This window comes from Pleurodeles waltl, chromosome 4_1 (genome assembly GCF_031143425.1).
Source record: "Pleurodeles waltl isolate 20211129_DDA chromosome 4_1, aPleWal1.hap1.20221129, whole genome shotgun sequence".
Lineage (NCBI taxonomy): Eukaryota > Metazoa > Chordata > Amphibia > Caudata > Salamandridae > Pleurodeles > Pleurodeles waltl.
In genome coordinates, this window is record NC_090442.1 from 732,248,521 (window position 1) to 732,265,731 (window position 17,211).

Genomic DNA, 17,211 nt, shown 5'->3' on the forward strand with positions numbered 1-17,211 from the left:
ATAGGGAGCAAATGATCCATTACTTGCCTCTTAGTTTACTAATAGCATGGCCATCAGGGCAGGGGTGTTTCTCAGTTCATCTTTAAACACTCACTTTTAATAACTATATTACTAAAGCATGATGTTGCACACTGTCATTTACAAATAGAACATTTCCAAGAAATGTCCAAGACCCTTCCCACTAACTTGCAGCTTTACTGGTACAACTATATAATGTAGTAACAGTCTGTGAAAATCGGGTTTCAGAAAACATATTTATTCTTTGTACATAACCAAGTAAAGTGTTCTGATTTGTTTTCATCCTATTAAAATATTCTCTTGATCACACAGAAGTGCAAACAATGAGCTTTCACAGCTACTGAAATATATTTTGGAAATGTTTGTACAGTTGACTTAGCTATTTAAATGTTCAAATGTTGTGTGTTAGGGAAAACCTGACAAAATCCTGGAACTCCGCAGTGAGAAGGAAAATTAAATGTAAGGCAAACTGACTTTTGACCTCTGAACACAGAGTAAATTTGACAAAAACAAGATTTAAAGGCATCCTTATTGCTCCTCCACTTTCTGACTGAACAGAACACCTGTTCTTTGTCAACTCGCCAGAAGGGGTGAGTAGATCCTAAATATCGCTCGACCTGATAAAATCTAACTTGCCATATTGAGTGGGCGAGCAGATTGTTTGAAGTCTGTACGACTATCACAAAGTAGGAGTTCAGTGGCTATTGCTGGCCACCCACTTTCTCTCAAGGCAAGGCTTGCAACATAAGATACAGTTAGGCAAAAGTCGCAACAGCAAACTGCATGCTGGGTTCCTAAAGTCTGAGCTCTAAAGACCAAGACTAAGCCTATACTTCCGTCTCAGGGATACTCTCTGAGACAACAAAACATACTGAATGGAAAATCTTGAGCCACTTCGAAGCATTCCATTGCACAATTTTAGCTTGTTTATAATGTCATCACAGAAACGGACCAACCATATTTATACTACTGTCTGACCCTGCCACAAAACAGATATGTAGCTTGAATTTCTGAGACCTGACTATGGTTTTAAAATCTGTTTTGTCTTTGAGTGTGAACAAATGCAATTATTTCGGTATTGATTTCATTTTGTTGCTCCTGTCCACTTTCATTAATATTTTATCTGCCTTGTTCTGTTTATTTGTGTTCCCATGCGGTCACCAGTAGGTAGTTACAGTCAGGATGATGTTTCCATAGAAAAAGTGTTTTTGACTTGCCTATATACTTAGTGTCGCTGGACGGATCTTCGCGAAATTTCCCCCAAAAACGTGTTCCCAAGAATTATGTTGTACGTGAGAAGTATCTGGGTAATCCATCAAGCGATGGCCGAGAAAAAGGGGGGAGGTCAAAAAAGTGTATTTCCCATTATAATTCCCTTAGGGATTTCGAACACAATTACAACCCTAACTGTTGGACATAATTACACCAAATTTGACAAAAAGGTAGCTTTTGGTCCAGAAAAAAACCTTTTGGTTGTTTGGTGTAAATGCGTTCAGTAGTTTTTGAGATATTAAAAGAAAACTAAATATGTATATCTGAAGACACAAAGGCTTCACAAATACTCCCGATCTTGTGCAGAGATCTGATTGAGTGCCAACACGTCAACCATGAAGGAGATAGGGTACTGCTACCCTACCCCTCTAGGCTTCGTACATGGGTCCCCCAGAGGCCCCCTCCCCAAAAGGCTTAAAAGTATTTTTTTTTACTCACCGCAAAATGTGGGGCAGATCCGCAAATTTTGCAGTGAGTTAAAAAAAAAAAAAAAAACAAGCGCAGTTTCCTATGCTGCTTTTATTTTTGCCCCCCCCGGGTGGGCCAGGTTCCCGGGGCATTGGGTGTGAAAAAAGAATTGGGGCACATGGGACCCCCCTCCTGGAGCTTTTTAAAGCCCCAGGGACTGTCACCTCCTGGGGCAATTAGTTGAATATAAGGGAAGTCGCGCTGCCCCCTGCACCCTTCCCTTGCAGCCTGGTAACCGCCTCCGCCCTGGAGCTGAAATAAAATAAGATAGGGGGTCCATCACGGACCCCCGGCCCTGGGGACCACCACCTCTGTGTGGCTAAATAGAGATGCTGAAGGGGGCGCATGGCTCCCTTTGTGGAGCCAATAATGGCCCTGGGGACAACCCCCGGGACATAGCTGTTTGCTCGGACTTGGCAGGAGCCTTGACAGCTCCCGCCAAGGCAGAGCAAACACTCCGCTTCTATCGGGCGAGAACTGTCAAAGTGCTCTTGCCTCTGGAAGCGGAGGTTTCATCTCTTTCCCTACCTCTGGACATGCGGGCAGGTAAAGAGATGAAGCTAATGTTCTTGCACACAGGGCTTGTTTAGCAGCTCTCTCTGTGCACGAGAAGTGTGGCACAATGGTTAGAGCGGCAGACCCTGATGCAGAGATCTGGCCCGGGACCAGGGTTCAATTCCCTCCTCAGTAGGTCTTGGCTCAATTCCCTTGGACCAGATAATTCTCACCTTGATGCCTAATCTAATTAATATAAAAAAAACTTAGAAATTCACTGAAATAACCCCAAAGTTATAGGGATGTTACAGTTAGGCTCACATTTCACTCTCACAAAACTAGTGAAATTCAGCAGTTATAGTTACCTGAGCTAACTATAACTTACGCCCCAGCAATGCACTACTTATGACCTCACATGTTACATCACTCATGACATCACTAATGACATCAATGATGATATCTCAAATGACATATATTATGTGAGGGGCTGTGTGACTGTATCAGTGTATGAGTGAGTGTCTGAGTGCCTGTATGGGTGTGTGAGTAGGTTAGCTCAGGTAGCTATAACGGTTGAACTTCACTGGTTTTGTACAAGTGAAATGTGAGCCTAACTATAACACCCCTGTACTGTAATCTTTGTTTTTTTCAGTGGAAAAAAAAAATAAAACAAAACAAAATTATATATATATATATTTATTCGGTTAAACTTAAAACCATAAAAGCATACACCTGAATCATAAAAACAGTACCATAAAAAAATTATGTCTAGACATTAGTCCAGCAAAGCTGAGCCGGAGTAGCTCATAACTCTGATACCAAACAAGGAATTATGTTTACGCTTGACTAAATGAGTGATTTAACAAAATACTAAGTTCCTTTTTTAAACTGCAGTGGAAATCTGTCATACAAACTATTATCCAAGAACTTCCTTTTACAGTGTCTTCATTTCCTTAATTGAATTACATTTTTTAAAATTCTTCTTAAAATAATGTTAATGGGCTTTTATTCTAGTGAGAGAACATGTTTATTCCTGTGCCAAGACAGGATTTATAGCATTACCAAAGTGTTTTTGATGGAGATTTGCAGGGTTGTCACAAAGTTGGGTGTGTATGACTTCTGCGAACAGTATTCCCAGGGCATCTCATTGATCTGACCCAGAATTTGGCCAACATTTGCGTTGCTATATATTTGTTAAGAACACTGAAGGCAGGTTTTGCTATGTGCTCTCCCTACCTTCCATCATTTACTCTGGGGGCTCCGAAGAGGGTAGAACAGAATCTAAAGGCCCGCAATTTATCATCCTGATTCGCAGATCAGGGATGCGCAATTTGCACATTGACTGGTTTGTGAGTAGGAATGCTATATGTGATGTGACCTATGTACAAATATCACATAGCAAATTGTCTATTTTCAGGCGGTTTCAACACTACATGTATAATAAATATGAATGTGGTAGGCCACAATTACGACACCCTGTGAATGACTGCCAAGGTAGGGATGGGGACCTATCAGGGACAGCAGACCTCAGTCCTTGTATTTTCTTTCCAAAATGGGACACTTTTTTTTTTTTTCAAGCAACCCGTGTATATTAAAGGCCCTGGTGCTGCTTTTAAAAACAATGTTTCAAATTTGGAAGGTAACAGTCCAAGACCACTGACATCATTCACAAAGGGGAAGGTGCCTCAAGGGTGTTTCAAGTCCACACCAAATCAAAAATTAAAAAAATACTACAGTTGCTATATACACAATGTGCCCTGTCATCTGCATATCCTGCAACTAACTCAATCCCTGTCTTTCAGCCCCTGTCACACCACAAGAAATCCATACTTCGGAGAAGAGAAAAGATTTGATTACCACTTTGTTTCAACAGAGGCATTTGAAGAGATGATTTGCTCGGTAGGAATTTTGATATTTTTTACTAAGAGATCCAAGTTGGGTGGTGGGTGAGGAGCTGTGTTCTGAAATCACCGCCACCTTACATGTTCATAGTGTGTAGCTTCTGAGTCTGCAGTTCTGGAGACAATGCAGGTTTATCCTACACTGGGGATCTGACATGGGGTCTCTTCCACTGAAAGGATATTCATTTAATTCTGAAGGTTATTAGTTTGCCTTTCTAGAGCTGTTTATTCTTAGGATAATGTGTTTGTGTTTTGCTGCCACAATAAACTTTTGGATTTTATATATGTGTTCGGAAAGGAATACCTCACACATTTCCTGTTAAACAGTGCAAACCTTTTACCTGGTTGATTGTCTTTTAGCCACTGAAAATCTTCAGTTGTCGGACTGTATAGCATCTTGTTGTCACTGAAGTTTGCTGCATTTAATTGCATTGTTGTCCACATAATGAATATTGGACAAAAGACGTTAGAATCTGTGTTTTCAGCTTTGTCAACATGTACCTATGTTGGAGTTGTTTGAGTGTCACAAGTAAATACTCCCTCTAGTCTCTGTTCTGATAATCTCAGTGTATATAGGAACTGACTCATTTGTACACGTTGATTGTGTCCTGTACCAGACGTTCTTTATCGAGCATGAGCTTACTTTATTGCCAACAATATGCTCAAGTAAATCTGAGTGTTCCAGGCAACGTATACACCTGACACTTGCTATCAGAACACTGATAAGGGCTGACTAGAGTCTATGATTTTGCTCAGAAATAAAAACAGGCAGGTTAGAAGGGGCAAGACATTGTTCTCTATTGTAGAATCTTTACTGATTCATCTTCAATTGTGTTGAAGGTTTCTGAATGACCTGTTGTAATATATTGAGGTAGCTCATGACAAGGCAATCAAAGAGGACGGGACTCCATTAGATGTAGATGAATCTTTCGACGTCAGGACGTACATTGTCTTTGAGACAATAACTCTTATATAATTCAATGTCAAGGTATTCGACGTCAACCCATATCTGCAAATAGTGCCAGAAAATCGTCTTGACCTTCCTCTTCAAGCACAGGAAGCCGGGGACCACTCACATTGTTCATGATTATTCTGAAGCACAGGTCAGTCTCTCTTTTCCCAATAGTTAAACATCCACAATGTTTTACTCCTATTCCTGATACATCATTGCCACCCATGCACTCTAGGTCACGAACAACCTTCTGCCACTGGACCACCATAAAGGTCTCTGGTCTTGGAGGTTTTCACTACTAGAATGAGTAGATCTTCAGCAAATGATCCAGTACCAGCTAAATGTAAGAGAAAACATACACCTAAACCATGTCAAATTAGAAAGGGCACATACGTGGATACTATGGGTACTGATACAACATCATACATCTAAACTGTGCCACTTTGTTCTCCAATGAGAAGCTCTCCTGTGGTTGATATCATGGTTTTCATGAGAGGGGTTACCAAAACGAACATCCCCTTGTAAATCCTAGAAACATCGATGCCAGTAATTGCAGAAATCCTATAACAAAGCATTCCTACTAAATCACTTCTTCCTTTAGCACCTGGTTCTTGAAATCTGCTAGTTTCTAACACCTGCAACAACCAAAGCAGATATTCCAAGACTATTAATGAAGTACAAACTGCCTAAACAGGATCGCGCATTCTTCAAAGAGAATCCCCAATTAGTCTCTATTATTATTTTGGCTCTGTAGAAAAGCCATACATTGGCAGGAATTACATTTATGCCTTCTAATAAATAAAGTAAGGGCCAGATTTGGATTTTGGTGGACAGAGTAATGCGTTAAAACTGCAGCCAAATCCTCAGTCTGCCTGCCTCATTTAACGACAAATGGACCTTAGCCTTGTCTGCTCGGGGACCACTAAAATCTTACAACCCAAACATCTCAACAGTATGCCCATGGGTGAGTGGATCGGACCTGAATTTCTTCAAGCAATGAGTCTCAAGATAAGGTGCAAAATAGCATATCAAAATACAGTCACATAAGGGAGGACAGACTCTAAAAGAGAATTCTAGGGTGGAATTAGAAATTTAGAATGATTAAGTAAAAACATTCAAAGGGGTACAATAGTGTAGATGCAAAAAGAATACAATTTCAGCAAATAAGAGCATTGAAAATTAGAAAGTTATATTGCCTTACTACCTAAGCACTCTCCTGCTACAAGAATATTGATCTCTCCCTCCTCTATGCTTATGTCATCCAGATATGTCAGAACAAAATAGTTACAAGTTAACAGAGAACTATTGTGAATGAATGTAATACTGTGAGCAGGTGGAAGAAACTTTGAAGGAAAGTTACATTACTGAGTCTATGTTAGATAGAGCAGCGTCAACCAGAAATAAACAACATGACTTGCTTGAGTACATGCAGCAGAAATAATAAACAGTGAATATGCCGGTGAGACATCCACTTTGAACAAGATGGCATCAAGGTCCAGCTGAGGCCTAGTTAGCATAAGCCCCAAATTGTACTTTAACAAATCATAGCAAAATTGATTAAAAGGCAATAAGATCATTTAAGTATACACATATGAATTTGACTGTAGATTCACACTGTGCACATTGTTAATGATGCACAAATAATAAAAATGCACACACGTTTTTACAGCTCCTTTGGTGCTGTCAATACAATACTTTGTTGGGTCATTGGAGGAAGGTAATTACACTGTCTGCCATACTGAGGGTTGACATTGTAATGCCTTTTTTCCTGTCCCTCACTGCCAGGAAAACCTGGCGGTGAGGGACAGAAAAAAAGCAATAATGACCCCCACACTCTGGGACAAAGACCCCGGGCAGTGGGGGAGTCATTCGTTTTTTGTTTGTTTTTGAAAAACCAAAAAATTGTTTGGTGTACGGCTGTCAAAACCAACATCCGCCATACACCAAACCTTTAGTACATTGAAAAGAACCGCTGTGAATGCACTTCTTTTCGGTGTACAGAGGCGACTGCAGGGCTGGCAGCCTTTTCTAAATATGATGGACGGGAGGGGGTGATAATACCCTCCACCATCCCGACTACTCAGTACGCTAAACTTTGAATCAGGCCATAAAAATCTAACACTGCTGGAAAAAAGGATGTAAGCCTTCAGCTTCACTACCCTTCTTAGGCATTATGACTCAACTTTATGGCATCCTAAACAACTTTTTTAATATGACCTACTTAAAGCAAGACAAAACTTTCAAGAGCTTCTTAAAGACAGATTGTTGGCATCCAACCAAATTTTAAGTATCTTAGAAGACTCTGCAGTCATGGTAGTTTATGAATGTGCCATAGTTATCCCAAACCTAGCAAATTGTAAAGCAGATGGCCAACAAAAACATAATGAATCATCTTTTACTAGACCTTCACTTATTGGACCTATGGAAGATAAGATGCACAAAATAAAATCAGAGGTTAAAACACTTCAAGCCAAGCTTCTGAAGGAAAGAAATAGTTGTTTATTTTCCAGTTTTAGTACGGGGACAGGTTTTTTTCAACCACTGCATCAGCACAGGGTTCAAACTACTCTGTGGCTGCTGCACAATAGCAGCATCAGTCGTATCAGCAAAAAGAACCATTTAGAGGGAGAAGAAGTCAACAACCTTTATCCTGCACAAGAAACCCTGTCACTTCAAGGCAATGGTTCCATCACTTCTCTTCAAGTATATAACATTGCAATGGTAGAAGCGTCACATCATTTACAGGCACTGCAAAGCGTAACCAAAGGCAAATGGGGAAAGAATGTTGTTCAGCGTTTTTATGCTTTACGTTTCAGAATGCCACCTCTAGTGATTCCACCAATTAAAATGACCAGCATTCGTCTGGTTTGTCTTTGTGCAAAGACTAACAAACTATGCTAAATCAGTCCTTAGAGCCTCAACCTCCCTTCCAAAATGGAAAGATGAGTTATTGAAGGTATTATATGGCTCGAAAGAAACAGGATGCTGCCCTCTCCTGGACCTAAGGATTCCAAATAAATTGATCAGAAAAGAAAAGTTCAGGGTGTTGTCCAAATGTAATCCCAACTTCAGGATGTGTATTTTATATATCAATAGTGAAAAAAACACAATATTCCTGTGGTTCAATGTGAAAAGTCTCACTGCCATAACAAATTCCTTCTATTCTGCATCGGTCAGTCCAATTTTTGTTTTCCAAGTATAAGTTAGTGATAGTGGTTTGCTTAAGAATACAGAAAATTTTCATCAACCCTATAATTAACATGAATAGCTGATCAAAGCCAGCTCCCAGCAGAAATGAAACTTTTCTTTGTATAAGCTCTATTACCTTCCTCTGGCAAAAATAATTTATTTTATAGTTGCTTGTGTGAGGCATCACATTTACTCTCAACAAGGTCCTCTGTTTCTAATAAAGAAGTTCTACACATATTCTTTTCAGACAGCTTTCCCATCTGCCTCCAAATCTATGCTGGGGGTAACCTAAATGCAATATAAGAAATGTGGTTGCAGAGCTCTGATAGGCCAAGATTGTACACTTAAAATGCTGTCCCTCTGGAGATTAAGAATGAACCCTCTCACCTGAAACTCCATAAAACATTAAAGCTAAGAGTATTCACCAGATAAAACCTGCCACTCATTAGAAGCAAACTGCTTTGCAGGCATGTCTTGGGCTTTTGTTTCTTTTGGGTCAAGTGACAGTATTATGGTGAATTCTGCACTCAATGAATAATGATTTAACCAGAACAACACTTGATCTATGTAAGTAAATATTGCCCATATGTTCAGGAAAAGTGTTTCTATTATAGGAGAGAGTGTTTTAATTCAATACAGAGTGTCTTTACCTCCAGTCATTTCCTTACCCCACAGCTCATCAAATCTTTTCTCTTCTGGGCTCCATGGCACTGTGCCTTGGAGCACATTTTCCTAAATGCCAGTCTGACTGTAAGACCGCTACAGTATTGAATAAAGGATGATTGAATCCAGGTGGAGAGGAGCTGAGAAGACAAACTGGTTCTTTCTCAAGCTGCTCTGCATCGGGGTTGCCTGTGAAACTACATTATGGCAGAATTTCTTTTCCACCACAATCATCTTATACAAACAGTAGTGACAGATACTTCCCTGTTGGGATGGGGAGCTTAGTATTGCATGTTACATGTTCAAAGCACCTTGTTTTATGAAACAATGGAGTACCACATCAACCTTCAGGCACTCCAGGCAGTATATGTAACCCTCAAGGCTTTCTATCCTTCTAAGATGACAAACTGTGTTCCATTGCATATGGAAGGACTTACCACTATATATTACCTGAATAGACATGTGGTATGGGATTGTGACCTTACTCTGTCTGGAAGCTGATTCAAGATGGAGATGACACATTGTAAGAAATCTATTGATAAATGAAGTTCACCTTCAAGGTGTATTTATCGCAGCACAAAAATATGATGGACAGAGTGTGGAAACATTTCAAACACTCACCCTCTGTCACAGATCTGGGTTAAATCCATTATTCTTTTTCTCACCATGCCACCTCAGTTTGGACCCAGCCATCTCCAAATCAGTTTTGACCCTGCTCCTCATGGAACAGTCCAGCCGAACTGCCAGGCCAGGTCCTCCCTGGACTGGAAACAAGCATCCTGGGACCGGTTTCGGAGTATTACCCCTCATCAGCCTGGCTAGCTTGAATCCAGTGGCACAGTGAGCAAGGGACCTATGTCTGGACATATCCTAGCCACTTAGAGTGCACAGATTTTTATCTTGATAAGACAGAAATGATTTGAAAATTTAACCAGCTCTTTGTAAATATCTGTCTTATAAACACTGGCATGTCGACTTCTATACAGTCCATCTCTAGGTGGATTATGTCATGCACAACATTCAGTTATGATTCCATGCATCAATCCTCCTCAGTAACGTAAAGCTAAGTGAATGAGAGGAAATGCAGTGGCCTCTCCTTAACAGAAATGTTACAACTGCTGACATTTGCAAAGTGGGCATTTGGCAATCAGCTCATATATTCACCAAGCACTACTACCAAGGTACAGAGATTCAGAGCTGAGTCCCAGGATGATCAAGCCACTTTAGAGGAACTGTTTGATTAGGAATTAGATTCTTTTACATTTTTTTCTTCACTGACTCTTTGCTGTCTCAACGCTTCTCAGCAATTGCTTACGGATCTGTTAAAGTGTTTGACCATCAATGAAGAACCTACAATGGAGTAGGAAAGGTTATTATTAATCCTAGTTCTCCATCAAAAGAATCTTCATTGAGCTGATAAACAACCCGGCTTTCTCCTTGGCAATCACTTTAAAATTGTAAATGTTTCACTTGGGGACCCCCAAATCGCCATTAAAAATAACTAACTGTCTGTGCAAGGCATTATTGCCAATGGAAGCCTTGGAGACATATTTTATCATTTTACAACTTTGCCAACATGGCTACATTATTCTCTGTTTTGCCATGTTTTCCCTTATACTGAAGAAGCAAAAGTATTTTTTAAGCTGCAGTGTTGGTTTTATAGCAGTCCTGAGTCAACTTAACTATGGGTCTGATATAGAGTCTGGTGATGCATTATTCTGTCACAAATGTTACAGATAACTTGCCCACCTTATTAGTCTAAGGGGTATAATACACTTGTAATAAGTATAATAATATTTGAGCTGGAGTAATCCGTCCGTGAAAATTCTATTTTAGGCCCTATAATTTTAAAGTAGAACAATTGAAATTTGAAACACTCAGACTGTACTTGGCTGATCGCACTGTCTAATTTGAAGTTGCCAAGATTCTTGTACATAAATATACCATTTCTATATATATTTTTAAAAAGTGTTCACACAAGCGAAAACCGTATCAGTGTTTATGATTTCACTGAAGGTTCATATGATGTAAAAAGAAAATTCTTCTGTACCTTTAGTATCTTTGTATGCTTGGATTGTAAATTTTAATATTTCTTACTAACAATGGAGTTCATTTTCCTATCACAGATTTGTCATCCTGTACGACAGTGGTCTCCAAACTTTTAGTGCCGCGTCCCCCCCCCCCCCCCAGTTGAAAAATAAAAATCATTGGGCACCCCCTCAGTTTCTTCACATTTGTTTTATGAAGATGGCAATGTTTAAATACGTCTAGATCTATTTAAACATTGCTGTTAAGTACTGTTACCTTCTTAAAAATACAATAACATGCTTCTGCTTAAAACAAAGGCCTGTTATCTGTATAATGCTTCTTTTGGCCAGAGTCTGGCATCCCCCTCCCCCCCCCCACCCCACCCCCACCCACCCACCGGGATCACTTGAGGCCTCCCCTAGGGGGGCCCGCCCCCCAGTTTGAAGACCTCTGCTTTACATTGTTCTTCTAAGGCCCCATGACCAAAAAGGATCCATGTACTTTTAAAAGGAGAGGGTACAAATTAATGCTGTTACGTTACTTTAATTTGCCTTTTTATGGTTCTCTTTTCCTTCATATTTTGCCCTTTCAATTTCAGGGTAAATTTATTCTTACAATGAAATATTGTGGTCATTACTACGGATTAAGCAGAGACACCATAGAATCAATTGCAAGAGATGGACTGGCCTGCTGCACGCACATGGAAATTGAGGTAGGTGCTTTTAATTTTAGATGTATAGCGGAACACTCAGACCTCAATAGTGAGGAAAGTGTATGTTTATAACTAATATTCATTTTAAAAACTATGCATCCTTGTGATAGCATCACTTACAAACCAACCAACAAGTTCATCTGTAGTGTTGTAAAATCCCAGACCACAAGTCTATGTATTTGCAGCAGGATGATGCACTTCATTGTTTTCTTTGTGAGCAAAATATGTACGGGGCGTCAAATTTCCCTTGGTAGGAGTTAGAAAAGGTTTGCAACCATGCACCTAGAGTCCATATTGATTAGTTGGCATGTGTGTTCTAAGGCACTATTAAGATTACAAAGACTTTGAACTTGAACACTTGTAGTGCATTCTGCTACCTGACAAAGTTGCCTGATGCTAACCGTAATCAAGTGATAAAAGCAATTTAGTAGGCTATGTGATGGGTCACCATGTAGGTTTCTAACATTTTACATTGAGCAGTAGTTCCAATATATATATAGTTTAAGTAGGCTTGCCAACATTCCCAGATTCTTGCCACCTGCATAAGTGTAAAACTCAGAAATAAAAACAAACAGACAAGTAAGTCCAACTGAACATGCACATTAAACAGAGCTAAAAGAAGTAGAATGATTGATGGTTCTTAAGGCTGTAGCGAGATAAACAACCATTAAGGCTATGACACCCCTGTAGATGCCCTCCCTAGGTTATCCTGCATGGTGACATGCTTGAATTCTGTATCCCTAGTGATTTGAAAATGTATCTTCATAATCCAAAACTTTGAGACACTAGTAACTGTCTTTTTAAATGGTCTGCCAAGATAAGAGAGAAAAGAAATAGTAGAAGGGATTTTTAAGTAATGCATTCTTAAGGAGGAGCATTACCACCACACTGAAGGTTGCTCAACAAATGGCTGGTAGCCACACAACAAATTCTGAACTAAAGTCACAGTTGCTTTGCACTGTTAATGTGGCATGAGTCAACTTTGCAGTTTGAATTAAGGGAAAGCAGGGATAACAGAATTTCAGACTGTGCAGTGGAACAATCAATGAACTCTTAGGAATCTGTCAAAATAGGGCAATACTTAAGAGTCCTCATTAAGTACTACAGATTAGATGGATGGTCTCAGAAATTCTACAAGAAGCATGTAAAGCCTTAAATGTGACTTCTACATTTAAGAGGAGAGACCAGAAAATCTTAGTTACGTTAACACCTGGACCTTAGTCAGAAGATCAGACAATGGCTTGAGGTCAAATTTGTTCTTTTGTACAGACGGACATTAAAGGATGCTTTTCCTAGCCAGACAAGACATATGTTTCTGTTGTCACATTGACATAAAATAAGCATTCTTATCTGTAAAGGGGTGAGATTTTCTCAGTTCCTTTTCAAAGGATTTGTAAATGACAATAAGGTTTATAAGCTTTTGTCTGCAGTTAGGTAAGAAAAGGCCAATAAATCCGGTTGGGGAAGAGTTCGCTGTAAGTGGGAGGTGCAAAAGTCTCTTTCAGGCATCAGTTGAGTAGTGATCAGGAACACTAAATTGAGTTGATAACACAAGGAATTGGTGCTAAAGACCCAGGGAGAATCCGTCTGGTCAGAGTATAAATCAATAAAGGAAGGACAAAGCTCAGTCCAGTGGATAAGGACAGGAGCCAAGGTAAATGAGCTTACAGGACACAGAGTTATGATCCTCGGTCTGTGGGAGGTCCATTTATGAAGTGTTCCAAACCGAAAATTAGGAAATTAGCCAAAGAGATTTTAATGCTCTCTTGAAGAGGGGCAAGTAACCCTTGTAGCAAGATTATCAAACATTAAATTGGTGGTCTTAATAATAAAAGGGAATTTGAGCTCTGCCAAGAATTTGAAGGGCTCCAGAGGCTGACAGACTAAAATCTATTGGATCAAGAATAATGCTGATAGGTAACGTCAAGAAAATGGGTGCAGCCAAAATAAGGGTTGCATAGAAACAGGGGTAGATATGTTTGTGGTCCTGTGCTCTGTTGGTAATGTGACCAATAACAGTAGTGTGGCAGTGCAAGTTAGCGATTTTGTCTATAAAGTGGATCATCAGTGCAACAGCTACACCTGCAGGAAATCTAAACCAGGGAATCTGTGTCCAGATCAAGAAGCGATTGTAAACTTCGACTGCTTGCCAGATCGAGCATTACAAGTATGGATGATTGAATATAGCAGGCAGACCCTGCTACAATCATTCATATAGTAGACCTACCATAGATGCAGGCTGCAAGGCTTCAATATTGCGAAACTCAGACCTTGGAAGACTTGCTGCAAGTAACTAGATGCCAAGCCACTATAAGTTGTTTTTGTTGTTGCCATTGTTGTTTCCGTTGTTCTTTTGAAAATTATAAAAATAATACTCATGATAAAAATTATTATAATAGTATTATCCTTGTCATTATGAGTACAGCTAGCAGATGGGTTCTCCATCACAAACATGACAGATATCCCATCTACCTTATTGCAAGTACATTGGCACCTATGGTACTTGTAATAAGGCAGACTGGATGTCTGTCGTCGTTGTGACAGAGTACTCATCCACAAAACTGTAAATCAGGCCTCAAGTCTTCTCCCTTATGTCTAAATCAACGTGACATAACTTGGGGGTCTTCCAGACGTGATGCTTACATCCTCTTCATGCTTCACCTAAACACTGATATTTTAGAGTGGACAATAGGTTCTGCAAACTATGAAACTCAAGCCCAATTAATTTTGAAAAAGGACTTGCACTGTACATACAGGTACTTTTCTATGCAAGACAAATGTACATGCAATTGTCTCCTTGCTACATGTTTTGGGGTGCTAAATTGATGTAATGCCTACAGAGACCCAATGATATAGGGTGAATATAGGTACACATGATTTATATCTCTAGCCTTACCACATGTTCTCTGATGGTTTCTGCATTAGTAACTCAAGACTTGCTTCTCCATTTTCTCTTCTTGTAGGGTGTGAGGAGTTTGAAAAACTCTTATTTTGAACCCCGATATGTCCTCCTTGTACCAATGAATAAGGAGAAGTATGAGGGCTCACTCCGCAGGAAAGGGCTCTTTAGCAGGCCAGAGATTGAGCTGGCTGTCTCCAGAGTGGATGATTATATCCAACTCAACCAAGATATCCCAGGATTCTTTGATGCAGTTATCAATGTTGGTGAGTTAAAATCTGAAACGAGTAGATGTGAGCTTAAATAAACAATGGTAACTGCCCATTAGTCTTTGTAGAATTACTGGAGAGGTTGACTATTGAAACTCCAGAATTTTCCACATACAGGACTGTGCCTGGCTTCTTTGTAAGAACAAGATTTAATTGTTATTTGAGTTTCCTTAATTCTTTGATTTTTATATAACCCAAAGTGACCGATGATTGGTCATTATTAATAGTAGACAGAGTCTTTATTTCCTGATGTGTTTTCAGCCATTGAGAAAAGTGGACTCCTGCACCTAAGCGTCTATGACTGGCATATCAGTCCTCCCAAAACAGGCAAAGTTACCCATCCCACAAAAAACCATGTCCCTTTACAATTAACATATCCTTAAACAATGCAGTCTACATGCAAGATCACAGTTGCCCAATTGGTATAACCATATTATTAGTAAATGTGTGCATATGTAATGGATATATAGAAGAAGGAACAATGGCCACCAACTACAGGGAGTGCAGAATTATTAGGCAAGTTGTATTTTTGAGGATTAATTTTATTATTGAACAACAACCATGTTCTCAATGAACCCAAAAAACTCATTAATATCAAAGCTGAATATTTTTGGAAGTAGTTTTTAGTTTGTTTTTAGTTTTAGCTATGTTAGGGGGATATCTGTGTGTGCAGGTGACTATTACTGTGCATAATTATTAGGCAACTTAACAAAAAACAAATATATACCCATTTCAATTATTTATTATTACCAGTGAAACCAATATAACATCTCAACATTCACAAATATACATTTCTGACATTCAAAAACAAAACAAAAACAAATCAGTGACCAATATAGCCACCTTTCTTTGCAAGGACACTCAAAAGCCTGCCATCCATGGATTCTGTCAGTGTTTTGATCTGTTCACCATCAACATTGTGTGCAGCAGCAACCACAGCCTCCCAGACACTGTTCAGAGAGGTGTACTGTTTTCCCTCCTTGTAAATCTCACATTTGATGATGGACCACAGGTTCTCAGTGGGGTTCAGATCAGGTGAACAAGGAGGCCATGTCATTAGATTTCCTTCTTTTATACCCTTTCTTGCCAGCCACGCTGTGGAGTACTTGGACGCGTGTGATGGAGCATTGTCCTGCATGAAAATCATGTTTTTCTTGAAGGATGCAGACTTCTTCCTGTACCACTGCTTGAAGAAGGTGTCTTCCAGGAACTGGCAGTAGGACTGGGAGTTGAGCTTGACTCCATCCTCAACCCGAAAAGGCCCCACAGGCTCATCTTTGATGATACCAGCCCAAACCAGTACTCCACCTCCACCTTGCTGGCGTCTGAGTCGGACTGGAGCTCTCTGCCCTTTACCAATCCAGCCACGGGCCCATCCATCTGGCCCATCAAGACTCACTCTCATTTCATCAGTCCATAAAACCTTAGAAAAATCAGTCTTGAGATATTTCTTGGCCCAGTCTTGACGTTTCAGCTTGTGTGTCTTGTTCAGTGGTGGTCGTCTTTCAGCCTTTCTTACCTTGGCCATGTCTCTGAGTATTGCACACCTTGTGCTTTTGGGCACTCCAGTGATGTTGCAGCTCTGAAATATGGCCAAACTGGTGGCAAGTGGCATCGTGGCAGCTGCACGCTTGACTTTTCTCAGTTCATGGGCAGTTATTTTGCGCCTTGGTTTTTCCACACGCTTCTTGCGACCCTGTTGACTATTTTGAATGAAACGCTCGATGGTTCGATGATCACGCTTCAGAAGCTTTGCAATTTTAAGAGTGCTGCATCCCTCTGCAAGATATCTCACTATTTTTGACTTTTCTGAGCCTGTCAAGTCCTTCTTTTGACCCATTTTGCCAAAGGAAAGGAAGTTGCCTAATAATTATGCACACCTGATATAGGGTGTTGATGTCATTAGACCACACCCCTTCTCATTACAGAGATGCACATCACCTAATATGCTTAATTGGTAGTAGGCTTTCGAGCCTATACAGCTTGGAGTAAGACAACATGCATAAAGAGGATGATGTGGTCAAAATACTCATTTGCATAATAATTCTGCACTCCCTGTATAACTCTCGTCCATTTACGATTTGTTAGTTAATCCATTCTGTGTCAAGAGATTGACTCTGATATCCATATACAACAGAAAATCTCAGTGCCTGTGTGGGATCCCAAGAGCACCATTTTTAAAATTAAATATGGGTACGTACAAAAAACATGCCTATAGGATGCAACATCTTTTAATTCTTTGTTCTTTTTTTGGTTCTAAGAACAGTCACAATTAGCCAAACGAAACGTACAGTGCATTTGGCTGAAAACACTGCTGAATTGAATCCTTTTAAAAACCCTTAGTAAAG

The 17,211-nt window shown here is 39.9% G+C and overlaps 1 protein-coding gene across 1 annotated transcript in view; it reads left to right on the top strand.

Moving 5' to 3' along the window:
• Positions 1–17,211, top strand: part of LRGUK (leucine rich repeats and guanylate kinase domain containing) — a 386,639-nt gene that overhangs the window by 233,354 nt on the left and 136,074 nt on the right. Inside the window, exons 12-14 of the mRNA XM_069229317.1 lie at positions 4,053–4,149; positions 11,582–11,695; positions 14,659–14,860. Coding sequence (XP_069085418.1) covers positions 4,053–4,149; positions 11,582–11,695; positions 14,659–14,860 — 413 coding nt within the window. The remainder of the gene's footprint in view (positions 1–4,052; positions 4,150–11,581; positions 11,696–14,658; positions 14,861–17,211) is intronic.